General features: G+C 41.1%; 1 protein-coding gene across 4 annotated transcripts in view; it reads right to left on the reverse strand.

Moving 5' to 3' along the window:
• Positions 1-208: 208 nt before the first annotated feature.
• The window catches only part of NDST2 (N-deacetylase and N-sulfotransferase 2), a 1311836-nt gene continuing 1284263 nt past the window's right edge, over positions 209-27781 (reverse strand). For all 4 annotated transcript variants that reach the window (XM_044056100.1, XM_044056101.1, XM_044056099.1 and 1 more), the window contains one exon: positions 209-5059. In XM_044056100.1, the coding sequence (XP_043912035.1) occupies positions 4934-5059 (126 nt within the window). In that variant the 3' untranslated portion in view covers positions 209-4933. The remainder of the gene's footprint in view (positions 5060-27781) is intronic.

Below are 27781 nucleotides of genomic sequence, written 5' to 3' on the forward strand. Positions count from 1 at the left end.
AACAACAATAATGTTGTTGTTTGTCTTTTTGGCTTTTCCCGGTTAGGGGTCGCCACAGCAGAATTCCAGTCCACTAATGATTGGCAGTAGATTTTTTATGGTGCCGAGTTGCCAGCCCGACGCCCAACCTTCAGAGAAGGCACGCCCATTCACGCATGTCTTTCGGAGGCCACTCGACCACGGGGAGGACATGCAGACTCTGCACAGAAAGCACTCAAGCCGTGAATTGAACAGGAGAACCTCTTGCTGTGAGGCAACAACGCTACCACTGTACCACCGCGGCTTCAACAACAACAATAATAAAAAAGACTAAGCTTCACAAGGACCAGCACTGACACGAGACCTGCTGAGGAGAACTGAGGAAATGTTGCAACAAAATATGACAAGCCAGAAGGCCCTCTGCCTACTGCAGTACTGGGGGGGAAGTGCTCAGATATCATTTGCTGACTGCAAGAAAACCTCCAACATCTTCCTGTAGTCAACTGCTACTGAAATACTATGAATCCTTACAAAACATGCCTAGAAAAACAAAAATACTGGTGAATTTTAGCACCTGACTACAACAAAAACACTATACATGATTATATACAACAGAGAAGGCTGAGGCATAAAAGAAGATGACACTCCAGGAACCAGTTAGGAAGGTACAGAAAAAATCATGTCTGAACTGGGCTGTTTAATGCTAGAGCTATGAAAGGAACATGACCATTTTTCACCCTGTAATTTGAAATTTTTCCTTTCTTTGGACCTATCAGATGTGGGGTTCAACATGTGGGTTGATAAATGTCATTCCCAATACTTGTCCATCTGACCCAAAGATGCTGAAGCTAAAGCCCCCATTGAGAGCACGTGAAACACCTTCTTCCATCTTAGTAGTAGTGATGAGTTTTTGTCTTTCTATTGGAGACTGACAGAAATGAACCAGTGATATCACAATCTACAGTTAAATGTACCTGTAAATGTAGGGAAAACATGCGAGATGCATGCTTAGTATTTACAGTTCCTATGGGCCTTGCTACACACACTGAGAAATGCACTCAAATCAAAAACACTTTGAAATTACACAAAACTCAACAAAATTGTGAAAGTGTGTAAAAAAATGTCATAGCCAAAAGGCAGAATGCAGTAAGGCCAGCAAAATTCAACTGAAAAGCAAATACAATCAGAAATACTGAAAGAATATGCGTGTATCACAAGGATGACACATGACCACTAAAACAGTACGAGTAATTACCAAACTTGAGGATGCAGCAAACTTCCAGAAAGTGCAAAAGATTAAAAAAAAAACAAAACACACCGTTGATGTGCGTCACGAAATAGGGGTGGTGGTAGGGTTGAGAAGTAATCAAATTTTGAGCAGGAGGAGGAGAAAAACTTTGAACAAACTTACCTTAACTTTTTTCTCCATTCTATTTCTGCCCCACAGCCTAGAGACCATCAAGCGTGCCTTCAATCATAAAGTGCCCGTTAGTTCATCTGCTTCAAGGATTTCACCTTGAATGAAGATGAGAGCTGTCTAGGGCTGAATTAGTCAGGCAGATGTGAGTGGTTTTGTGATATCACCAGTAACCCTGGAATGAGCGCATTTTGAACTGCCCTACTCCACTCCTAAGCTGGTGGCCCATGATGCTCTCTGCTCCCCCCCTGTGAGTGTGTGCTGCTGCACATTCACTATGAAGACTACCATTCACTGGTGGCTTACTAAGCCTATCTGCTACACCCAAAGGAGCCGTCTGAGTCACTGCTCCTTCTCCAAGGGATGTTGGCACAGTGTGTGGCCGGCTCTGCACCTGCCCCATGATGGGCCTACCCATCCTCCCTGCCAGCAACATGAAGCTCCCAAGCCACTAGTTAAACTCAGGTCACCTGGACTGTAGTCAGGGCTTTATTCCTCTAAGGCACCAGTACTGGCTCAAAACTGACTGCCTATGGCTGAATGAAAGTCCTTCTTCTCATGAACAAGACTAAAACAAATGCTAAAGATTTTCTCTTAAAATAATGCAAGAAATTCAGTAAAGTATCTGAAGACTACAGTTCCACTTAAAATAATGCCCAAAGTTCAGTAAAGTAGCTGAACTTAGTGTACCAAAAAGGAGTGAGAGATACAGGGAAGGCAAAAGAAGTCTGGGAAAGTTTCTGGTAATTAGCTACCTTAGTGCTGATGATTAGTAGGCATGCACCTCCTTATCTCAGATAATCCAATACCTGACAGTGTGAAGGGAGGACACCACTGTAAACCACTGGTCTTAACTGTAACACTTAAGCTGCAATTAATAAGATCAATAATACTCAGCCTATTTTGTATGGCATTCTCAGTGGCCTTCAAACAGGAGTAATAGCATTGTAAATCTCTTTACAGGTAAGCAACATGCTCAAAGTACTGTGTGTACCAGCACATGAAGTACTTCTGCAAAGTAAAGTAGTACACACGCACAGGGAATTAAGAATCACTTATGTAAATTTGTATGGCTCCACTATGACGCCTGACTACATTTACCCAGCTGTGACAGCTCATAAATTACAGGTCAAGCACACACATTCTCAGAAAGCATACATTCAAGCTTTTAAACTAAACAAGCAAATGTAACAAAACTAAGTGAGGTCTGCAGGGGAAATACACCCCCCCACACACACACACACACACACATCCCCCCTCTCTCAATGTAGAAACAGCAATCACTGACATGCAATATATGCTCTCCCTCTCTTTATCTAAGGCGCACTAATACTTCTCAGAACTTAACAGTGAGTATTTAAATCTTGCTGTACAAAGAAGACAGCAATAAAACTGAGCAAATGTCACTTTTAGCCAGCATGGTCCAGCAAACCTAGATCAAGGAAATAAAAGTAAACCACCGTATAACATTTGCCATTTGTTCACTACCTACTCAGAGGGGTGAAAGATGAAGAAAAATCTGAAGCCTACTGCTAATGTGTCAGTGTGTATCAGAAGGTACCTGACTTCCAGTGTCAGTGGCTTTAACTCAAGACTGCTTTACAAATACAAGGAATTTCTGAGGTAGTGTACACCAATGAGCCAGTCTCCCTTGTTAACACTTCCACACAATATCAGAAAGTGTGCATTTCAAACAAATTCACACAGTGGTCAAATGTTACTTTGCAGAAATACTATTCTATCTACAACGGGTTGTCTGGGTCTGTTCCCACACTATCAACAGTAAGTATCCCAGTTAATCAGAGTACCTCTTATGCATTACAGGCAGTCTAGAACATGCGCCACAGGCATCAGTGGCAAACAGAATCTGTGACTGTTAAGTGGGGTCTGCAACAATTTACCGATGGCTACAAAAGACTTTTAAACTACACAATTACTGTGTTTAGAATATGAAAGGATGCCTGCCTGTCTGTATTACAACTGAAATGTGTTGAGCATTTACTCCACCCTGTCTGCAACAACAATCGCACATTTTAAAGATAATATACCTAACACTGGCTTACATTGTACAGACCATCACCCAGAACGCAGTCTGGTTTTGAGGGACACATTACCCTTTAGTACTTCATCTTGTCTTCGATATTTTGCTTTATACCTATCACAGTATTAGCCCACACTGTTTCCACGATGAGTGAGTAAAAATCATACTTCCCAACTACTTAAAGTATCCTCATTTAAGAATAGTCAGAAATGGTCATACAAGCTACTAAACATTCACTCTAAGATTAAGTGCTTACGGACTCCCAGTACAGTGTTTCTGAAACATTAACTTGAAGTGCATGCAACATTCTGTTTCTTTCCTGTATACAAGACCAAATCTCTAACGCCATGTGTGACAAACAAACTAAAAAGCATGTCATTCGGGGGAGACAGACAACTGAGTGTATAGTACCTGATCCAGTGATCATTTCTAACACTGGAAAAATGATTAAAAAAAACATAACAAGGGGAAAAAACATGGAATGACTTTCCACAACATGGCAACTCTCCTCTATGGAAATGTTTTAAGACTCTATAACTGAAGCAAAACTGGACATAAGACTTACAACTTGGGACAGTAAAGGTTGATAAGTTGGGAAAGACCAATTTTCAAGTGCCTAAAATGTGTGACACTGTAAAACCAAATTTATAAGATTAAAACAATTAAAATTATAATACAGTGCAACTTGAACTGCACTTAAACCAAAGAAAAGATTATTGCATTAACCAAAAAACGGCTACATACCATTTTACCCCCTTCCCCCAGCTGTTTTTGGGATGTATGCAGTAACCACAGAGACAACAAATGTGCCTAGACAGCTATTCACACTAAATCTGAATCACTGTTGCTGTTCCCACTGTACTTTGTATATGGGCACAGCAACATTTTCAACGTACTCTGAGCATTGCTGTTGCTAGCCTTCCCCTGTGTATACTGAGCACAGTAACTGTTGTCTTGCTGTCACTGTGAAACAGCTAGAGCACAATTTCACAAGAGTAGACGTTTAACAGTTCAAGCCCCCGCTACACACAAGTAACAGAACTGAAGATCTTTTAACCCCTCCCACTCCTAAATGCACACTTGTCACCTACCCCTTCATTGTAGAATTGTGTCACACTTAATTTTCCGAGGTAATTTCTGTTGTATAATGCAAATGAATGTATCCTCACCACTAACAGGGGTGGTGGGAAGGAAGCAACAGTTGTACAACTCAGTTATAACTGCAGGCTAACACTGTAGTGCACACTCATATTCACTCAGTCCTTTTAAAAATGAGTGATTTCTCATAGCAGCACTTCTGCAAACAAGTCCATTCTACAACTCAGAAGCTCTCATTCTTCTTCCAGACAGTGCCTTAGCCTTGCGGGTTTCCCTTGTACTCCTTCAGTGTCGAAGGGCTTCTCTTTCAGTTCATTTTCTGAGATGGGAAAGTTGTGCAGATAATTAACGGTCTCCCCTCTCTACAACAATGGTGTTTCTGCTGAATTACCAGGGTCTCAGCTCCAGCTACTGTTCTGTAATTCTTCTCGCAGCCATGTAGGAAGTGGTTGGCCTAGATGGTTCAATAGCTTAGAAAGCTGTATGTTGTGGTCCCGATAAAACTCAGTAAGAAAGGCTCTTGTCTACCCCATTAAACAAAGAAACAAAAAAAGTGTAGTCAGTAATAGTTTACAGTGGGATTCTGCATATGTTCATAACAGGGTGAAACAGTTAAAAACAGCAACACTAGGAAGACATTCAAAATGCTAATTTTCATTTTTTAAAGCAAAACTTTCCACTAAATTATTTGTGAAATAAAATCCGATATACCAGACAGAACTGCTTTAAGCATAAGTAAGAGCAACGCTGACAAAAGTAACAACAAAGTAATCATCTACACTTAACTGCTACTGTTAAAGAGGGATGTTGTGAGTATACTCACTTTAACAGATGCTCAAATAACTAGTCGGAAAAATTCAACATATGAGCTGCTATTAGTCATGGTGGGTGTCAGTCCCTCAAGCCTGATCTTTTCATCCACTAGAGGAAAAACGCAGCCCAATAAAACATACTGCACCCCCCTTTTTTTTTCCAAGAGCCCAGAAAGTGTAAGGTATATTAACAAATGATTCTGAGAAAAGAAAAAAATTCTACACAAATCTAAGTAAATGTTTACAAAAAGTAAATATAAAGGGCATGACTCTACCAAACCACCAGAACATACCTCCCAAGTAAAAGACTAAGGAAGGAGTGGATTAAAACCTCCACAACACAACAAAACATGTTAGCAACCCATAATACCTGCAACTGGTATAGAATTGTACTGATATATCAAGTTGAATGATAGAATCAGTATCAATGATTTATTAAAAACTGGAGCACCTGAAGTCTAGGATGTTTAGTGAGAAGCTTCATATTTCGATCCTGCATATGCAATGTTGGTTAATTCTTGTATATAACTGATATTTATTATGTTCACTGCTTATAACCCTAATATTTATATTTAATTTAATATCACTATGTATTTTTAGATAAATGTGTTTTTAATTATAAATACAATGTTATAAGAAGAGTTTATTACATACTTTTTTAACACACTCAATTTTTAACATGCTCAACATTAATTTATAAGTTACAATGAATGTGATATTTAATTGGATGAAAATGGATCACGTCATGATTGCTATTCTTTATTTAATGGTGGTGTGACATGTATTGGTGTTCTGATGAATTGCATTTTAATGCACAAATGTGCTTAACTTATTATTTAATACATTAGTGTCTAGTTGCTACTGGCGTTTTATTTTCTGTATTTCAGTTACTCTGGTGCCAGTGCATTGCTTTTAAGGAAGGAATGAAAAACCTCCGCAATAAAACAAAACATGTTAGTAATCCATAAGACCTTTGATTGGTGCAGAGCTAATTATATAGAAACACCACCCCCGTCCTGTAAGAACTGCAGGACCAAGGGGATGAAAGGAAGAACTCTGCTCTGCATCAATGATCCTATTACTTGAACAACTACTGTAAAGGAGAGTGCCCTGACATGGCTGTACTGTGCTCATCACACAGACTATTTAAGAGTTTATAGTCTGACTGGAACAGAACCAGGAAGAGTGCTTTCAGGCCTCACAACAGAGCAAATGTGAATGGCCTGCAGATAGCCAAAACAAACCTAGTTTTTTTCTCCAATGGGCATCCAATCTGTAATTGCCAGAAAATGAGTACAAATGCACTCAAACAGCATCCTTAAGAATACTCTGAGGGGAGAAGCAGTGGCACTTGAGCTTTAACTTCCCTAGTCATGATTTTAATGAACTTGCCACAAGGACACAAGTCAAGCACTTGAAACGTTTTAAAGTTTTTGCTTAGTGAGCACACAACCAAGTTTGTCTTTAACATAATGGCTCTGACAATTGATGAGACTGTCTCAGTGATTTACTTTTCCAAAGCAGTATCTGTTACTGTTTGTTCTAAGAACCTCTGAGATGATCGCTGCATCTTCAAAAGATCCCGCCCATCTGAGGGAACAGTCTCTTTAGCCTAGTCAGGATATAGAAGTAACTGTAGAGGCAAATATCCTGTACTTCTTGGGCTTGGTTACATACCTTGGAATTCTTCCATATATGCTGGCAGTCTACACCAAACAAGTGAGTATACAATTTTCAACTACAATCCAGCATTAGTTTTTCTCTCTTAATTGACTTCTCTCCTCCATTAGAATTGTATTTGCTCTGTTAAGGAGCCTCTTTCTTGCTGTTTCTGATCTAGCTTCTAAAGACATTTTCTAGTTTTTGGAAATCCCTGTAATGTTTTTTTCACATTTTCCTTAACCTCACTTGGCAAACACACGGAAGCCATATGATCTCTTTCTTCGTATGCAAACTTTTGCTTTGCCTCATCAATCAAAAATATTTTCTCCTTTACATTTTTGCTCACAAAATCTTGCTTCAATGTTTTTATCCTTCCATATCTCAACTGCCCGATCTTACTGACATGCATTATTTCTACCCTGTGCAATGCTTATATAAACAACTAAAGGTTTTCACTCCCTATACTGATGGATATTTAATGACAAGCTTGCATTTTGTTATAAATAAGTTTGGACATAATGGCCCCTGTATTCTTGCTGTAGGATTTTCCACAGTCTCTTCTGTGCTGTGTATGTGCAGATCCCTTTCTGCGCTAATAGTGGGGTCTTCTATTTGGGCAAGTAGTTTAGATTCTGAATCAAAATTAATCTTACCTGGGATGCCCAAAGTAATTTCTTTGCTCAGGCAAGCCCCCCATCCCAATGTTTTAGTAATCTTACCTTGTAAAACGCAAACGCCTACACTCTTAAGTCAGCTCTCCATTATTTAATGGACAGAGTAACAGTACAAATATATTCAATGCATCCACATAAATGTAGGGATGAAAGCAAAAAAAAAAAAAAAAAACACTTCAAAGGTGAGTTGTAATAAAACACTGCAAACCGGTTTTGCCATTATGCCTTCATCAGTGCAATGACATCAATCGACTGAAACACATTAAATACTCTGCCCTTTGCTCCTATCGGTTATTACAAATGTTCATTTAGACCTGGTGCAAATAATGCACCCAATTTAATAATCCACATTTTCTCTTTCTGATCCAAGAATGAATGCCATCCAACCTTATTCTTCCTATTTAGACAAATGTTATCAATAATAATAAAAGTAAATTTAGCTGATCCATGTTTCACGGTATGTTTATATATTTCTGTTTCTAGCACATCTAATGTCACTCACATGTTCTGACATCCTGAATTTCAAGGGACGAGATGTTTGGCCCACATAAAATGTGGAGCATGTACATGTGGCCAGATATACCACCCAGTCAGTATAACAATTTCCATACACCAAAAAGAATAAAGCTAGTGCTTAGCCAAATCCCAGTTCAGCAAAGAAATAAATTAGCAAACCTAAAACGTCACTGGGAACTGCTGCTGTACAAATACTGTAAAATGTTTATTAAAACACAAAACAAACCAAAAAGTATCAAAGTGAGCGCTTTCGGGCTAAGCCCTTCTTCAGACAAAGTGCTTCTCACAAACATCACATTTTAAAGTAAACATACACCAATCACTCTTCAGTAAAAAAACCCACCCTGTTTTAATTGTTAGCTGAAGCTAACAAGTCATCATTAAAAACACATTGCCACTACTCTTACTTAATAAAAAGTACGCCTACTTTTAAGTGTTGGCTTCAGAGGCACCATATCATTCAGCCCAGGTTGAATATGGGCTGTTAAATCTAAAATCCACTTTGATTCTATGGTTTCTGTCTTTAACCTAATATCACCCCCTCTCTTATTAATGAATACATTAGCTATCATCCTAAATTTAAATCTATGTGTAGGATTATCCTTTACATGATTATATAGCGCATTGTGCTCATCACAGTTCCTAATTGACGAAATGTGCTGTAGTATCCTGACCTTAAGCATATTGTTGGTTTTACCAACATAATATCCTGAGCATGACGTGCAATCAGCCAAATACATCACATTAATGGTCCTACAGGTAGCTCTCCCTTTAAAATGAAAACTCTTCCCTGTGGAAGGATGTACAAACACTGTCTCCCTATTAATATGATCACAAGCCTTACAGCCCCCACATGGGACAGTACCCAGCGACCTAGGTAGGCATGTGACCTCATTGTTTCCCCTATCGTGACAGAGTATATCCTTCAGGTTCTTATTTCTCTTATAACTAAATTGTGGAAAGTCCCCTACTATATCACTCAAGTTTCTGTCACTAGTGATGATGTTCCAATTCCTCTTAATGATGTCACACACCCCTTTGACATTACTGCCATATGTTAGTGTTATCCTAGGTATAGTTTCCTTCTTCCTACCTTTCATCCGGTGACCATTGTGATTACTATAATTACTTCCTAGGTTCGTCGTAACATCAAGCCATGGTCTATATTTGCCTTGCCTGTTCGCAGTACCTCTTGCTACTGCTGTTTCCACTAGCTCACACCTATACCCTCTTTCTTGGAAACATTCTTTTAAATCATCTATCTCTCTCTCAAAATGTTCATCCTGTCGACTGATCCTAGAGATCCTGCCAACCTGCCCCTCCACTATGTTGGAAAAGGTATACCTAGGGTGCATGCTGTCAAATGAGAGCAAAGAATTCTTCCAACTCTCTTTTCGATATAATCTGGAACTAAAGCCTACGGGTGTAAGTTCTACTGTGACATCCAAGAAGTCCAGAGCCTCACATGAACTCTTGATATCAAACTTCAAGAAGGATGCGGTAGAGTGTAGATATTCCATAAAAGTATTTAGTCTTTGTTCACCCCCCTTCCAGGCAATAAAGATATCATCTACAAAACGTAGATAAACCCCTATATGTGGACTCCAATGTCTGTGGTTCAAAACATGTTTCTTTTCCCAGAAGGAGAGAACTAGGTTGGTGTAGGAATTTGCACAGGGGGTACCCATGGCTACCCCCTGTACTTGCCTAAACACTGATCCATTGCTCAAGAAGATGTTATTCTCCAAGACCATTTTCAGTGACTCTTCTATGAGAAAAAGTTCTTTCTCTACAACACCCGCATCCTTCAGAATCCCTACACAGGCTGCTATGCCATACTCATTGCCTATCACTGTGAACAAACTATTTACATCTAGGCTTACCAGCATAGTGCCCTCCTGGCTACCTTCCCTGTTCATTTCACCCAAAACTCTAAGGAAATGTGCAGTGTCCTTCAGAACATTGTTCATATGGAGCATTTGTCAATATGGTTGGAGTGCACACTTAGACCTTACGTAGATCGTAGGCTTTAGTTCCAGATTATATCGAAAAGAGAGTTGGAAGAATTCTTTGCTCTCATTTGACAGCATGCACCCTAGGTATACCTTTTCCAACATAGTGGAGGGGCAGGTTGGCAGGATCTCTAGGATCAGTCGACAGGATGAACATTTTGAGAGAGAGATAGATGATTTAAAAGAATGTTTCCAAGAAAGAGGGTATAGGTGTGAGCTAGTGGAAACAGCAGTAGCAAGAGGTACTGCGAACAGGCAAGGCAAATATAGACCATGGCTTGATGTTACGACGAACCTAGGAAGTAATTATAGTAATCACAATGGTCACCGGATGAAAGGTAGGAAGAAGGAAACTATACCTAGGATAACACTAACATATGGCAGTAATGTCAAAGGGGTGTGTGACATCATTAAGAGGAATTGGAACATCATCACTAGTGACAGAAACTTGAGTGATATAGTAGGGGACTTTCCACAATTTAGTTATAAGAACCTGAAGGATGTACTCTGTCACGATAGGGGAAACAATGAGGTCACATGCCTACCTAGGTCGCTGGGTACTGTCCCATGTGGGGGCTGTAAGGCTTGTGATCATATTAATAGGGAGACAGTGTTTGTACATCCTTCCACAGGGAAGAGTTTTCATTTTAAAGGGAGAGCTACCTGTAGGACCATTAATGTGATGTATTTGGCTGATTGCACGTCATGCTCAGGATATTATGTTGGTAAAACCAACAATATGCTTAAGGTCAGGATACTACAGCACATTTCAATTAGGAACTGTGATGAGCACAATGCGCTATATAATCATGTAAAGGATAATCCAACACATAGATTTAAATTTAGGGTGATAGCTAATGTATTCATTAATAAGAGAGGGGGTGATATTAGGTTAAAGACAGAAACCATAGAATCAAAGTGGATTTTAGATTTAACAGCCCATATTCAACCTGGGCAGAATGATATGGTGCCTCTGAAGCCAACACTTAAAAGTAGGCGTACTTTTTATTAAGTAAGAGTAGTGGCAATGTGTTTTTAATGATGACTTGTTAGCTTCAGCTAACAATTAAAACAGGGTGGGGTTTTTTACTGAAGAGTGATTGGGGTATGTTTATTTTAAAATGTGATGTTTGTGAGAAGCACTTTGTCTGAAGAAGGGCTTAGCCCGAAAGCGCTCACTTTGATACTTTTTGGTTTGTTTTGTGTTTTAATAAACATTTTACAGTATTTGTACAGCAGCAGTTCCCAGTGACGTTTTTGGTTTGCTAATTTCCATACACCAAAATATCACAAACAAGTGATGTATTTTTATTTGCATGTCTTTCCCGACAAGCTTACAAAAACTACAATGTCCACAAGGATAACAACCTATAACTGGTTGACCATCCAGACTCATTTAGTTCACTCCCCTTCCTTTACCTGTTGTTTTTTTATAATGAATAAACCAACCTTCCATCGTCTTCCCTTTCTTATATGAAAAGAGCTATTTAGGGTGTATTAATTCCCTTAACCTGTCATCCGTTAACAAAACATCCCAATGATTGTGAACTAAATTCGTAAAAAATGATCCATCTATCCCTGTGATTTTACCTGTGTTTTGGTTTCTAACTGCTTCAGCATCCCTTCTGCCACTATGACAGACATTAGCTTTATTTTTTCATACTCTCTCAGTACAGGAAGGTTAAACTGCTCTAAGTATTGTATCATAGCTGTTACCTTGTCTTGTAGAGTATCATGCCTATATATTTTGTAATAATTGGCTCAGCGGGTAGAGTTCTCACCCCAGAGCAAGAGGTTCTCCAGTTTGATTCTTAGCAGGAATGGATTCAGTGTGGAGTCTGTATGTCCTTCTTGTGTTTGTGTTTCTTCTGGGTGCTCCAGGTTCCTCTCACATTCTAAAGGCATGCACTAGGTGGACTGAATGTTCTAAAATGGACAATGGTGCGAGTGCGAGCTTATGTGCAAATGTGGTACAAAAGAAGACCAGCAGCACCAGGACTAGCCGACTGGTGGTGTGAACGTTGGCTTTAGATGATTGCCACTGTTGATGTGACACCCCGATCCCATATGCAGAAATGGGAAAAATGGGGTGATGGATGGACTCCCAGTGACCTTTATAATTTTATCGGATGTTTCTCTAATTTGCATGTCTTTGATCTCTCACCTGTATTACCACTCTGTTTAATTTCTGGATTCACAACCTTTGGGCTAGTGACTTAGAGACTTTTGGATTGTTGTTAACAAAAAAAAAAGAAAGCCTCACAGCATAAACCCAAAAGTCATTCAATGGTCTTTATATATTGGCTCATCCTCTGCCCAACGCCATCTAGGCTACTCCAACTGGCACAAAATTTGTTGATCTGCATGAAACATACATTTTCTTTGTAGCCACTAAAATGCAGTACACTTTCTTTGTAGCCACTGAAATGCAGTTATTCCTTTTAGATATTTGTCATTTGACCTTCCTCTCCAGAGATTGTCAGCTTTTCAAATGACAAGATTCTCCATCTTTAGTTTATATTTTATATTTGTCCCATGTTTTAGCCAAATATTCTCCCCCATGTCTACCTCTCTTGCAGCATCCCCCACAGTTTTGTCAAGTTATGTCCTAAAATATACTGTTTTTAAAAAAATATGTAGCAAAATGACAGTGCTTCTTGTCTCGCATTTTAATCTTACTATGATACATGTGTGGTCTGAAAGAAAGATCAGTATTATTTCAGATTTCTTAAGCAACTGACATGTTCCTTTGTAATATAACACCTATTTAACCTTCCCATTTTGTTATGTATATAACACTTTCTGCTTTTTCCCTTTACCAATACATCTTGTAACCTAAACACATGCATATATTTCTCCAAGATATTGTCCCTGTATGGGAATATGAGTTTTTCTAGGATCTGCTGTAACATCTATTCATAGGATCATAGAAGGTTACTAGGTTTATGGCCCCTAGGGCCCTTACAAGCCTAGCCAAGTACAACATCTGCTCCCAAGAATATCAAGGTATTAAGTGTAACTAAGTTAACAACTACTGCCTCTGTCCAGGAGGAACACAGGTGAAACTCCCAGGGAGAATTTGCGGTTTCCCATCCAATCATCCAAATTACGTTTAAATAGGGTCAAGCGAGGGGCTATGCTTCTCCTGAATTGGAAGTTTGTTACAGAGGAGAGGTAATCTCTGTGAGACATATCTGTCTCTCCAGCAAGTCCTGCTGAAGTCGCATACTAAGTTGAGTTCTCTAGAGCGAATGCATCTTATACCATTTGATTTATGAATGTGTAGCAGTTCCATTGTAGCAGAATCTGAGACTGCTTTATGTGCAAGGCAGAGGTCACCTCTGAGTAGTATGTAAGACAGAGTGTATAGTGACAGCGGTTTCATTCTGTCAACATATGACATGCTGACGACCCTGAATTTTCTTTGTAAAAAACCTTTGAGGCCTTTCCAGTTGCTGCAGGTGCCTGGCAAGGTACATACCAAAGGTAGCATTGTACTCTATTACTGGCCTGATGAGTGAGGAGTACGGGGGGAGGGGGTTTATAAAGTACAGTTTTGTACCTACCATAAATGTAGATGTTCGAGTGTATACACTGCTGCAGTCATTACACTTGGGTTATCTTGCCGTCAGGCGGTTCCCCAGTCGGCCTGAGTTCCAAAGTCTTGGTCCGGCGTCAGTTGCTGTCGCCTCCTCCCTGACGTCAGTGCGACAGGGGTATATAAGCTGCAGCTGACGCCATTTTCTTCAGTTTTTCTTGCCCCAGATGTCAGGTGCCTCCAAACAGGTAGGCAATTCAAATTGCTAATAAAACATACATAAGAAAAGCAAACAACAACTTTCAGTTACCAGCAAATACTCCCCAGGTAGTAAAGGGTAGAAGACATAGGTACGTACCAGCAAGTAAGAGGGGAAGGAGGGAGGGTAACCTGGACTGCAGCAGTGTATACACTCGAACATCTACACTTATGGTAGGTACAAAACTGTACTATGTTCATCGTGTTACATTGCTGCAGTCATTACACTTGGGTAGAATCCCAAAGCTGAGGAAGGGTGGCTGGTGCTATAAGGCATTAGAGGTGGCTATAATGCCCTGCAGCACTGCAGTGGCGAAGCCAGCTCTGGATTTAGAGTATAGAGGCAGATGGTAATGCTTGGTGAAGGTATGCACAGAACTCCATGTTACTGCTTCTAAAATATCCTTGGTAGGTACTCATCTGAGGTAGGCAGATGAAGTGGCTGTTGCCCTGGTGGAGTGAGATCTAATGCTGCTAGGTACAGGTTTCCCATTGTGTGTACAGCAGAATTGTATACAATGTCCTATCCATTTTGAAATAGTCTGTTTTGAAATGGCTTTTCCCCGTGCTCCTGCAGCATATGCTACCAATAATTGCTCAGATTTTCTGAAAGCTTTGGTTTTGTCCAAGTAGAAGCGCAACTGCCTGTGAATGTCCAAAGAATGCAGTAGTTTCTCCCCTTTATTCTGTGGTTTTGGATAAGAAGTTGGCAAATGAATAGTTTGGTTTAGAGCCACACTTGATACCACCTTTGGCATAAACGTAGGGTTAGTTCTTAAAGACACCCTGTCCTGGTGGAAAATGAGGAAAGGTTCCACTGCCATTAGTGCCTGTAATTCTGAAACTCTTCGTGCTGATGTTATTGCCAGGAGAAGAGCAGTTTTCCAAGAGATATATTTTAATTCTGCTGTGTTAGCTGGCTCAAAAGGAGGTAAAGTTAAGTTTTCCAAAACAAAGTTGAGGTCCCAAGTTGGAGTATGTGCTCTACGGGGCGGTCTTATGTTTTCAGCCCCTCTAAGGTACTGTTTCAGCAAAGGATTAGAAAAAATTTGTGGATCCGTGTTGTAATGAGCAGAGATTGCAGAGGTGTGGATCTTGATGGATGAAAAGGAGAGGCCTTTGTCCAGCATCTCAGTTAAATATTGTAGTATCTGAGAAATGTTTGGGACAAGAGGGGTCAAGGCTGTGAGCCTGGTTCCAGGCACAGAATCTCTTCCATTTATCCGAATAGGCTTTCCTGGTACTAGGCCTTCTGGCCTCCAGAATGACATCCATAACAGCTTTGGAGAGAGGCAATGCTTGTTTGACTAAGGAATCTTCCATGCAGCTAGATTTAAGGTCTTTAGCTGGCTGTGAAGTATCGGACTGTTGTGCTAAGTCAGCAGATGTGGGATTTGAGGCAAAATCCATGGTGGTCCTTGTGTTAAGTTCTTTAAGATTGGGTACCAGTGCTGGCGTGGCCAGTCTGGTGCAATCAGGATCATCTTTGGCTCTTCTTGCCTGGCTTTTATGAGTACCTTTGGAAGGAGAGGTAGTGATGGGAAAGCGTATACTTGTAGGTTTTTCCAGCTGAATGAGAGGGCATCCACTTTCCATGCTTGTGGATGGTAACTCCTTGTGCAGAATTTCTGTAGCTGGCAGTTCATTGGGGATGCAAACAGATCTATGTCCGGGCTCCACCATTTCTGTGTTATCATTCTGAATATTTGTGGATTCAATTCCCGTTCGTGGGGATCCATGATGTTTCTGCTTAAGTCGTCTGCCAGTGTGTTTTTCTCTCCTGGCAGGAATTGTACTTGCAGATGAACTTCTTAGTTTAGAGCTGTGTTCCACAAGGTCATGGCTTGTCTGCAGAGGGGGTAGGAGTGAGTGCCCCCTTGCTTGTTTATGTACCACATAACTGTGTTTAGTAGTAGTAGTCCTGGATGCAGCAGGTCCTTGAAAGCTATAAGGGCATTTTGTACAGCTAGCATCTCTTTTTGATTGATGTGAAGATGCCTTTGTTCTGCGGGCCATTTGCCTTGAATACATTTTCCTGCCATATGTGCTCCCCAGGCGTAATCCGATGCATCTGTTGTCAGTGTTTGCCTGGCTGTGGGTTGAGTAAAAGGTTGTCCCTTGTTGATTTGACAAGCTTGAGCCCACCATCGAAACTCCTGTTGAAGGCAAGGAATTAGTGGTATAACTGTTTCCAAACTTTGACAGTGTTGAGACCATACACTCTTTAGGTACCATTGTAGTTTCTTCACATGCAGTCTGGCATATGGAATTAGTAGTATGCAAGATGTCATGTAACCAAAGGCCTGCAGAATTTTTCTTGCAGGGAGTTGGGTCTCTGTTGCCATCAATTGAAAGTATTGAGTCAGTTGTCCTTGCTTGTCTGGCTTGAGATAAATCATCTGGGCCATTGTGTTCAAGCTGGCACCCAGGAATATTATCTCTTGTGAGGGCACTAGTTTTGATTTCTTTTCGTTTACTGTGTACCCCAGGCAACTTAATAACTTCTTTACAAATGCCAGATGCTTTAGAAGAATGTCCTTGCTCTCTGCTTGAATCAGGCAGTCGTCCAGGTACGGGTAAATTTGAATTCCTTTCTGTCTACAAAATGAAATTACTGGTGCCAGGCACTTTGTGAAGATCCTGGGCACAGTAGATAAGCCAAAGGGCAGTGCAGAGAATTGATAGTGCATTGAACCAGCTATGAATCTGAGGTATCTTCTGCAGTTTTGTCTGATACGGACATGCAGATATGCCTCCTTGAGGTCTAAGGTCACGAGCCAAGCTTTCTTGCCCAGCATGGGAAGAAGCTGCTGTAGTGTCAACATTTTGAATTTCAGAACATCCAGGTAAGTGTTTAGAGAAGAAAGATCCAGAATGGGCCTCCAGGCTTTGTCCTTTCTGGGAACCAGAAAGAGTCTTGAGTAAAATCCTTGTCCTTGTTCCTGTGGTGGTACCTTTTGAATAGCTCTCATGTCCATGAGTGCTGTAATTTGTTTTTGAGCCTCTGCCCATTGATTTGGTGGCAGATTTGGCATTCCTTTTAACCTTGGCAGAGTGTGAAAGTGGAACCTGTAACCTTGAGATACAATGTTGAGAACCCATTTGTCTTTGGTGATCATATGCCAATTGTGATAGATAAGTGCCAGTTTTCCTCCAAAGGGGGCTGCCAAGAGAGAGCTGTATGGCAGCTGTAGTGGGAAGTCATTGGGGCTGCTTTTTATATGGTTGGGGCCTGTCTTCCCCTTCTTTCTGGCCTGATGCACCCCATTGGCGAGGCCTGTAAGGACCCTGTGGTTGACCCCTACCTCTTGGATGTCTGTATCTGCCCCTTTGAGGTCTGTCAGTAACTGGAAAGGACCAATTCTATGTTGGCCAATTTCTGCTAAATCGAGGAGGCTGAACCTGTAAGAAATCCTTCACCGTTTGCATAGATTTTGCCTTATCCTCCATTTTTTTTAACACCTCTTCTGCCTTTACTCCAAATAACACATCCTGCTGCAAAGGTGCAGCCAATAATTTTGCTTTAACATGATCTGGTAACGTATGTTCTTTTAACCAAGCATGTCTTCTTATGACAGAGCCTGTAACTGCTGCTCTACAGGAGGTCTCTAAAGAATCAAAACCACATTGCAAAGTATGTTTTCCCACTTGTTCAGCTGCATGCAATAAATCCTGCATTTCTTTAAAATTAGGAGGATCTGAATCTGGAAGCATTTTTTGTTTCAACTGAGACATCAAAAATTGCTGATATTTTAGCATGTGAAACTGGCACTTTAAGGCTCTCATTGCTAAAGTTGCAGACGTATATACTTTCTTTCCCCATCTGTCTAATGCTCTGGAATCTCTGTCAGAGGGGACTGGATTTCTTTGCTGATGAGGCCTTAACCCCTTTTGGGTCCCTGAGAAATAGTTTCAGGGTCAGCAATAGGGCTTTTATACAGAAATTTGTGTGAGTCAGGGACTCTGTAGTATCTGTCAGGTTTAATTGGAGCTGGAGGTAAGGAATCAGGATTTAAGATGGATTCAGTAAACACATCATCCACAATATCTAACACTGGCGGAATAGCAAGGGGTCTGTGAAGTCTCTGAGCCTTTTCTTGGATTCTGAGTAATCCTGGACTTCCCACTGGAAATGCTCCCTCATGGTATGTAAGGTTTCCCCAAAGGAGTAGTCCTCAGGCGGAGAGGCTGATGGAATTGATTCCTCAGCCTCAGAATCCTCACAAGGGGGTAAAGAATATCCTAGGTCTGAGGATGAATCTGAAGAAATGAACACCTGGTCTGATGAGTCATAGTCTGCATCCTGTCTAGGCCTTTTATCAGGAGGGGGATGTGACCCCCTGATCAGAGTAATTGGGTCTTCGGCCATTTTGAGCATTTGTTTCTTGGGCATGGAGGCCTGCCCTGGAGAAGGCTATATTTGTTTCTTTGTTTTTAAAGGAGGCTTAGACTTAGCAGAGGGTTTAATGCTTAACTGAGTAGGTCTGAAAACACCCTCTGAAGCTGCGGGTTGCTCAGCTACTCCGGATCCCTCAGAAGTGTTTGTTTCGGTAGGCTGAAAAACTTGTGCGTCCGAAGGCCCAGCCATCTCCATGTGGGAGTCGGAGGCAGCCTGTGGTTCTGCAGAAGCGGTCATCAGGGGCTGCGAAGGTGCCTCGCTGAAAACCGGAGAACCGGCGACTGGCCTAGAAGAGGCTTCGTCATCAGTTTTGGGTCTCGGATGCCTGTCCTTGTCTTTGCGCTTTTTATGAATTCCGGTCGTCGGAAGTTCCGACGGCATGGTGTAATTGAATTTTCTGCCAAAATAATGAACAAAATCAAACCTACGTTTAATAGTGCGCTTGTTAAACCTAGCACAAAACTGACAACCAGTGACGTTGTGGTCTGGGTCTAGGCATGGGATACAATAGGAATGGAAATCCTTATGAGGTATTTGCTTCCCACAAGAAATAGTTATTAACTTTTACTGACATCGGTCTGAGGCAAGAAAAAGTTTCCCCAACGGGGTACTTAGCTTTGTAGAAGACTTCGGTTCGGGATTCGGAATGAAAATCTCAGGAGTCGGCCGACCGGCACTTGCGAACTGCTTTTGCTTTGGGCACCGCGCGGCAAGAAAGACTGGAGAAAATGGAGTTGGCTGCATCTTGTATACCCCTGTCGCACTGACGTCAGGCAGGAGGCGACAGCAATTGACGCCAGACCAAGACTTTGGAACTCAGGCCGACTGGGGAACCGCCTGACGGCAGGATAACCCAAGTGTAATGACTGCAGCAGTGTAACACGATGAACATCCTCTCTTATTCTGGATGAAATGCCCTTACTTATGAAGTGGGCAATGTAGAAAGTCTTTTTTACCACTGTGGAGACATAGTGGTCAAAGGAAAGGTTGCTGTCAATCTGTGTGCCCAAATCTCTCACCAGTGACTGCATACTTAGGATGTTGTTATTAATGTGGTAATCTGCAGGGACGTCACCTTGCCGAAGGGGATGATGATGCATTTTTTTTACACTGAGTTTTAGTCCATGAGTTTGGTACCAGTCATTTCTCCAAGTCTCACTTGCAGGATGTTGACATTTGGGGACTAGATGACTGCACCCAGTTTGCAATCATCAGCAAACTTTGTCAGTCATAGGCCTTTTGTTTTAGCCTGTACATCCAAGAGTAGAGTCCAAACAATAGGGACCCCAGCACCTGATCCCTGTGGAATACCACTGATTACGGGTCTCTGCTGGTGGAGGTAGAGTCACCTATTCTGATGGTGTGCATTCTATCGGTGAGCCAGTTTGCAACCCACTTGACATTATACGGGTTGATCTCCAGCTGGGTGAGTTTATCAATGATGCCTCAGTGGGGAGTAGTGTCAAAGGACTTGGCCAGGTCCAGGTAGGCCATATGCATGGATTTGCCTTCATCCAAGGCTTTGGTGACTGTCTCAAAGAGGTCCACCAAGTTCAAGAGGCAGGATCTCCCTTTAATTTTTTCCCCCTAAACACCTTCATTGAATTATCACTTCTGACATAGGCAAATTTATATTCATATAAAAGTAATCAAACTATATTAACATAAACATTATATTTCACATATATTGCTATATATCATATAACCTAAGCAATATTACATAAATTATTCAATTCCTGATTTTTTTTAAACAAGAAACATCTTTATTAGGCCATCACTTGCTACATAGGCAATCGTATATTTATATCGATGAAAACAAACCAAAATGACACAATCCTAGCTGCAAGCATTTTACATCACAAACCATTCTGACATACTCCCAGTTGCAAACATTATACATCACTTATAATACACCCAATTTTTCTCACTCAAACATTACATAGCTCATTTATGTCCTGCTGCCTACAGGATCTCCCTTTAATGAAGACAAACTGGGTTGGGTTAAGCGTTTGGATGTCTCCTATATTGTTGTTGATAAGGTCCATGATTAATCTTTCCATGGCCTTGCAGATTAGGCTGGTTAGGCTTATGGGTCTATAGTTCCCAAGATCTGTGGGGGTGCCTCCTTCATCTAACAGGATGACGGTTGCTGTTTTCCATTCAGCAAGTACAAAACCAGTGCTTATATTGTGGTTAAAGACAGTACCCCAGGGTGCAGCTAGTTCCTGCTTTAAACAATTTAGAACGCAGCCTGGGATATTATCAGGTCCGATAGAGGCTGTGTTTTTGGCTTTGGAGAGAGCATTTATGACCTGCTCCTTGGAGAAACTAGGTGGAGGGCAGGTGGTAGGGTTGCTTTGGGGGATATGTGGCAGGGACAGGGGGAGAAATTTTCACTGAACCTGTCAGCTAGCGGGTTGGCTATTTCTGCGGGTTCAGTATATGTGGTGTCATTAACAACCAGTTCTGCACAGATCTGGGTTTTTCCTTTAAGGTTTCTGACGTAGTTAAAGAAGGTCTTATGGTTATCCATAGTGAAAGAGGCTAATCTGGAATCACAGTTAGCTTTAGAATGCCTTACAAGGTATCTTATTTACTTGTTTAAACCAAGTAGGGAATGCTTCCAGTTCAAAGACCGTTCCCTTCCTGCTCTTGGACAGCATTTTCATTCTCTTATTGTATAACCTGTTAATGACGGATGTCCACCAGGCAGTCTTGTTCTTTCTTGAGGATCTTCTTTTGATCCTATCAGGTACGGCTGAGTCAATACATTTGTATAGTTGCTTATACAAGGCATTGGTGTAAATCCCAGTACAGGTGTCCAGGCCATCAGTGAGGGCAGGGGCTATGAAGCTATTAATGCTGTCACGTATTTGGTTGTAATTTGCTTTGCAGAAGTTTTCTAGTCTAGTTGCTGTTAATGGGGGGGGGGGGGGGGGTCAGACGTTATTGTTACTTCTGAGACTGATTTATGATCAGATCCTCACTAGGGAGGGCTGCACACATGGGGTGGTGCAATTATCACCTGTGTTAGTGAGCACCAGATCCAGAATGCTTGGGCCCCTTGTGGGGGTGCCAACCAATCTGACCAGGGCATTGGAGTTGACGAAGTCCAAGAACCTTTCAGCAAGTGTGTTAGTACACGTATAACGTACTCAATCTATGGATGAGTAGTTAAAGTCACCTAAAACCAGGGTGTTTGGTTGTATCTTGAGCGATTCAAGTAGATCCAAGTATGCAGTCTGGGTATCCTGATTCATGGAGGGGGTCCTATAACTGGCAATAACTTGGAGAGGGGTCGTACCTACAGTCAATTAGACCTGGATTAGTTCAAGGGAATCGTTCTGTTTACTCAAACTAGAGGTGTATTTGTCTTTGATGAATATTGATACTACACCTCCTTTAGTTCTCACACTTTCAGTTTGTGATCTGAATTTGCGTAAGGCAGTATAACCCGGTATGGCAGAGGTGCTTTCTGTGGCCTTAAACCAAGCCTCTGTGACTGCACAGATGTCAGCATCTTCTAAAGTGAGGTCTGCTTCCAGTGAGTGCAGTTTTAGGTTTAGACTCCTAGAGTTTAGCAGCATAACCTTGAGGTTGCTTTTTGAAGATATTTTTACGTCAGGGAATTTTGTTGTTTTTGTGATATTGCCTAATAAAGGCACTATGGGGGAGCCAAAAGCCTTAGCCAATAACCAAAATCCCAGAGGTGACAGATGAAGACCATCGCTGACAAAGCAGTCTGGTCGATCTACCATGGCATCCCTGGCTGAGAGGTACTGAACCTCCTTAGAATGACACCAGAAACTAAGACAATTGTTGAAGTCAATCAATTTTTGTTTATATTGTGGTATCATCTTAGGTGAACGTAGTATGCTGATCAAGGCTAGGGATATAACTGCCTGAGACACATATTCAGAGAGCTGAGTCATGTCTGTCTTCATATAGTCCAGTGAGGTACGTCTCAAGTCATTCACACCAATATGAACTATGACGGAGTCATAACAGTACTTGTGGAGAGACTTGAGTTTGTGTGTGTGAGATCTGGTGTATCCTGGCACCCATCAAACAGCTGACCGTAACCTTCTTCTTCTCCAGCCTGTTGAGTTGGACATTGGTTTCTCCTCACTACAGAGTCTCCTATGACCAGAAACATTGGCTTAGATGTGCTTTACCTTAGGGGCTTGTTTGGTGAGATGCTTGTGGTTTTGTGTGTATTAAGTACTGTAGGTACTGTATGAGGTGTAGCATGTTTGTATTTCAGAGGTCTCTGGTGTTCAGGTAAATTTTTGGTGAGTACCTCCTCGTATGATGATTTGTGTGTTCAGAGTGCGGTTTGTGTATGAGGTGAAGTATGTGGGCTGAAACCCTGTTCTGTGTCACTGTTCTGTGAAAGACAAAGCAAGGATTCCAAATTCTTAGTGTATATGCATCTCTCACAAATTGAGCTTGAGTGGTTTAGGAGTAGTGGGTTGTCAGTGTACATTAGACAATTGCTACACTGCCTCAAGATACTCATGTCAATTAGGCTGGCAGGAGAAACAGAGGAGAACTGACCATCCATAATACTAAGTGTAAATTTGCTTACTTTAATGAGCAAGGATGTGGTTTAACTGAGGGCTTAATGCTGGGTCTATACTATTGGGACTCTCGAGGGGGATGATACTATTAGGGATTAGGAGAGTTCAGTTAAAGTGGCAAATGCTGTAGAAAGCAACGGTGCTCTCCAAGCAGCTAAGCACATTTTAAGGCACTCCTCAGTTGGAGCATGGGCAGCTTCTAAGGGAAAATAAATCTACTTTAGCTCTTGCATCTATAACCGCCAATGGTTAACTGCATGGCACAGTGTTGTGTGAAGTTGTGCTATGTGCAGATGCCTTGGATTGCTCAGATGAAGACAGTAGACCAGTGGCTGGTCTTGAAACTCTGTGGAGCTGTGTTGAAACAGTTGCAAACCTGTGCAAATGCAGGGCTTATGTAGTAACTGTGCGAACACTTTTTAAAACAAATTAAGTAATTCTCAAACTAGCTGGCCAATGGAAATGCTTAAAACTGAGCCTTATTCCAACAATTTCTAACTCAGATGGGTCCTTTGCTACATCCTTCTGCCACAAGGGTGCAGGGGGTCCTCAATGTAAAATGGCTGGTTTTAGTGCTCAAATAATGCCTAACAGTCAAGATTCAGCAAATCTGAATCTAGCCTATGCTAGAAAATACAAAGTGCAGGAAAAACAGTGTCAAACAGCAAACACTGAAACACCAAAACAGTTAAAACAGCTAAAAATAGTTAAAAGTAGCTTAAAAGTGCAGTACAGTGCATAAAAATACTTATTTTTCTGTAGATTTCAAAGGATGCCTTGAATTTCATTTGGATTCACTCCAGAGATCAGAGAGAGCACACCAATCCTTGAGCAGCTCCTGTAAACTATTCTTGTTACAATTCTCTAGTCACCTGCTATTGGCACGTAATATTTCTTTAATATCGATGACTTTTTTTTCTTGGGAAATAAACTGCAGACAAGGACACACATGCATTGGCACATTCCTTTTATTGCCACATATCTTCCCTGTTTGTCTTCTTTTCCCTCTTCTATTTTTTTTTTTTTGCCCATTTCTACTGCTGATTAGTATCAAACACTTCTCAGTCTACCTTTCCACTCCTGTAAAATACTCAGTATATTTACTCCTCTTAATCAACTCTCCATATTCCTCCCCATTTAAATGAAATCTTTGAAGCATAATTACTTGTGCTTTACTCTTCACAAGATATATGTCAGGACCTTCTTCCTTTTCGTTACAACTACTGAACCATTCACATTCTAGGACAATAATGCAAGCCCCACCATTTAATCTACCTTGTAGCTCTTACCATCATGTTTTCAATTCCCCTTTGTGGCTTTAAACATCTATTTTGCAACACACGTTCACCTGATAAATACAATTTAATGCTCACCCTTTTACCTCCCTTCTGCTCTGTTTCACACAAACTATGTGGTCTGAAACAGTACATCCCCCTTGGTATCAAACCAAACAGGCTCATAGGTGTGTACTAGGCCAACAACCACAAGGGCCTTTTTAAGCCTACCCATGCATCCAAAATCAGTGTAAGCATGGGCTTGGGAGGTGAAACATTTACAAGCAGGGGTCTGAGAGATGAGCCATTTACCGGCTGCCTGTGCCCATTAGAGATATAGGTTCCAAACCAGGAATGATCTTCCTGTTCCCTATCCAATTGTCCAAACTACACTTGAATTAGGTAAGAGATTACCTCTGATTCACATGGATGGGGAACCTGTTCCAGAGAAGGGGTAGTCTCAGGGGAACTCCCCAGCAGTTCCTATTTACATCACAGGCAAGGTTTAAGTCTTTTGAATGGGGTAATTCTGGTGGTGTTTGTTTTGCAGATATGAAGAAGGTCCATCAGAGCGGAGTCTGAAAATGGCTTGTATGCCAGGCACAGATCTCCTCTCAACAGTTTGTAGTTGACAGAATACAAGGATAGGGCCTTGAGGTGGTCTGCATAGAACATGCTACTTACATCTTGTATTCTTTTAGTGAGGAACCTCTGTGGACATTCTAAATTGTTGGCTACGCCTGGTTAGGTACATACCAAATGGGGCACTGTACTAAATGACAGGTCTAATGAATGCTAACTACAGTGGAATAACTACTTCTTTGGACCTACATGCCATACTTTTGTTTATAAGTTGCACAACATAGAATGATTTCCTCACTACTCTAGACAAGTGATGGTCAAAGGCTAGATTACTGTCTGTGTGTGTCCCCAAGTTCTTGACTAGTGGATGAACTCTTAGGGGTGTGTTGTTAATACAAGTTTCCAGGAGTGGATGACTTCCCAAAGAATACTATTATGCATTTCTTGGCATTTAGTTTTAGTCCATGGCTCTGGCACCAGTTGCTTGCATCAGCCCTTCCTGGAGAACATTTGTGTTAGTGGGCGATTCAATGACGGTTCCTAATCTGCAATCATCTGCAAATTTACTCAGCCAGAGGCCAATGATGTTGACCTTAACTTCAGAGAGGTAATTGCCAAAAAGCAGCAGTCTCAGGACCAATCCCTGAGGTACTTCACTTGTGACTGGCCACTTTGTAGAGGTGGACTCTCCAATCCTAACTTCCTGGGTCCTGTCTGTGAGCCAGCTGGCTATCCACCAGGATGACATAAGGGTTTGTACCTAACCACTTAAGTGTGTCAACAATGTATGTGTGGGTGATTGTGTCAAATGTCTTGGCCAGGTCAAAGTAGGCAGTGTGTGAACCATTTTGCCCTCATCCATTGATTTGGAAATCTTCTCAAAGAAGTCCACCAGGATGAGTAGGCATAACTTCCGCTTGATGAAACCAAACTGTGTTCGGTCCAGTGTCTGGAGGTTTCCAATGTCATTATTGATCATTTCCATGACAATTCATTCCATGCCTTACATATGACATTAGTTATAACTATAGAAAAACTAGAACTTGTTCCATAAAAGTCCATTTCTGGAGCATCAGCTCTGCAATAGAAGTCTCTCCAAACAGTTCCATCTGATAGCATATTACCTTCCCACATGCATGTGCCTCCCCCTGTATAACTATGCCATCTAGTTTGTGCTTTTCTACATAGCCACTTAGTTCATTATATTCAACTCACCTACACATAACAAGCCATAGCAATTTTTACCTTAATTTTCTAAGTTTATTCACGTCTCACATCTTATTTACTTCCTTCGAAAAACATTCTCTCACTGGGACTTTTCAAGAACTTGCATAGATCCAAGGCAGGTACCATTTTCCCAACATACATTTGACCATCTCCACCTTTCAGATACGTCAGTGGAAGTAAGAAAGGTGATCATCACAGCAAATCAACCAGCATATTTTCTCTTAGTTTCCTCAGAGTCTCTGAAGTCCTGCTTGCGTTTTACTCTGATTACGGGCATACATGTTTGTATAAATGTAAACATCTTTTTTAATTTCTCCAAATCTTTTGGGTTTTTAATACCATGACTGGAATGGGCCCCATTCCTAAGTCAAAGTACGATTAAAGTTCATGAAATTAGCACTGTTTCACTCTTTGATGTCAGCCAAAAGTGCTCTTCGCAGCAACTGCAATATGCCCAGTAATGACTCCTTTTGCAATTAGTACGGAGTTGCATGTATTAGTAGCATACCTAAATATAAATGTAGACACTTTTTATAAGACCCATTGCTCCTACTACTATTGGAATTATCTGGGTATCTATCTTCCACATTACTCTTGTTTCTGCTTGTAAATCCTGACATTTTAAAACTTTGTGTCTCTCTGTACACAGGACACTATAGTCACTGGGTGTGGCAATTTCAAGGATCAATGCTACTTCTGTCTTCTCTTCCTGGACCACTATATCTGGTTTTCTAGCATCTGTCTTTTGAACTGTTGGTAATGGATGATCCTCTGTGGCTCATATTTCCAGTGTTTTTCAGCCCCTTTAATACCATAATGTTTGCACAATATCCAGTGCAACAGTCTCATCACATTATTATGCCTTTCAGTATACAGTCCTTCTGCCATTAGTATGTCGCAAGCAGCAACGAGGTGTGCAACTGTTTCCAATTTTGTTTTGCAAAACCAACATTTGTCTGTTTCTCCCACATGTTCAATAGATTTTGTAAACCAACGTGTACGTAGCCCGCTATCTTGGGATCTTGGTTTGAATTCACCTCTCCTTAACCATTCCTGCATTTGTTCCTGATCAACATGAGGTTCTTCCAGATGTTTCCTTTACTTGCAACTCTTTTATGCTTTTTCCACATTTCTTGCCTTCTCATCTGGTCCTTCACATTATATTCTTTCTTTTGTTTTTTGGCACATTCAGTTGCTGCCGGAGTTTTATCCACTTGTGGTTTGATTTCCATTCCTGCTTGATGCCAATATGCTTCTGCTAGATTAAGCAGGGAAGTCATCTTAGATTTATTCTCCTCATATTTCAAAACTTTCACCACATTTGGGTCTTGTGAGGTCAGCAGATATGTGTGGAGTCCCACAACTGCAGACCTGTACATGTAATCAATTTCAAGGAGGCCCATCACTCCTTTGAAACGGGGAATATATAATCCTGGTATGCACTGATTTTTACAAATCATTGGGTGAGCATGAAGCATTCTTCTTGTTTTCCTATCTAATCTATCCAACACATTTTGGAGCCAGTCAGTCACTCCAAACCTGTAAGTTAGGACATGAAGAGCAAACTGGTTTATAGCTTGGATTTTGTTCATAGATGTCAATGCTGTTTTCAGGATTCATTTAAGCCTTCTAAAGTACTCCTTACTAAGCTTTATTTGCATTTGTTCATGTTTTATTGTTGATCCTACATCAATTCCCAAATATTTATACAC

This window comes from Protopterus annectens, chromosome 14.part0 (genome assembly GCF_019279795.1).
Source record: "Protopterus annectens isolate FY-2018-M chromosome 14.part0, PAN1.0, whole genome shotgun sequence".
NCBI lineage: Eukaryota > Metazoa > Chordata > Ceratodontiformes > Protopteridae > Protopterus > Protopterus annectens.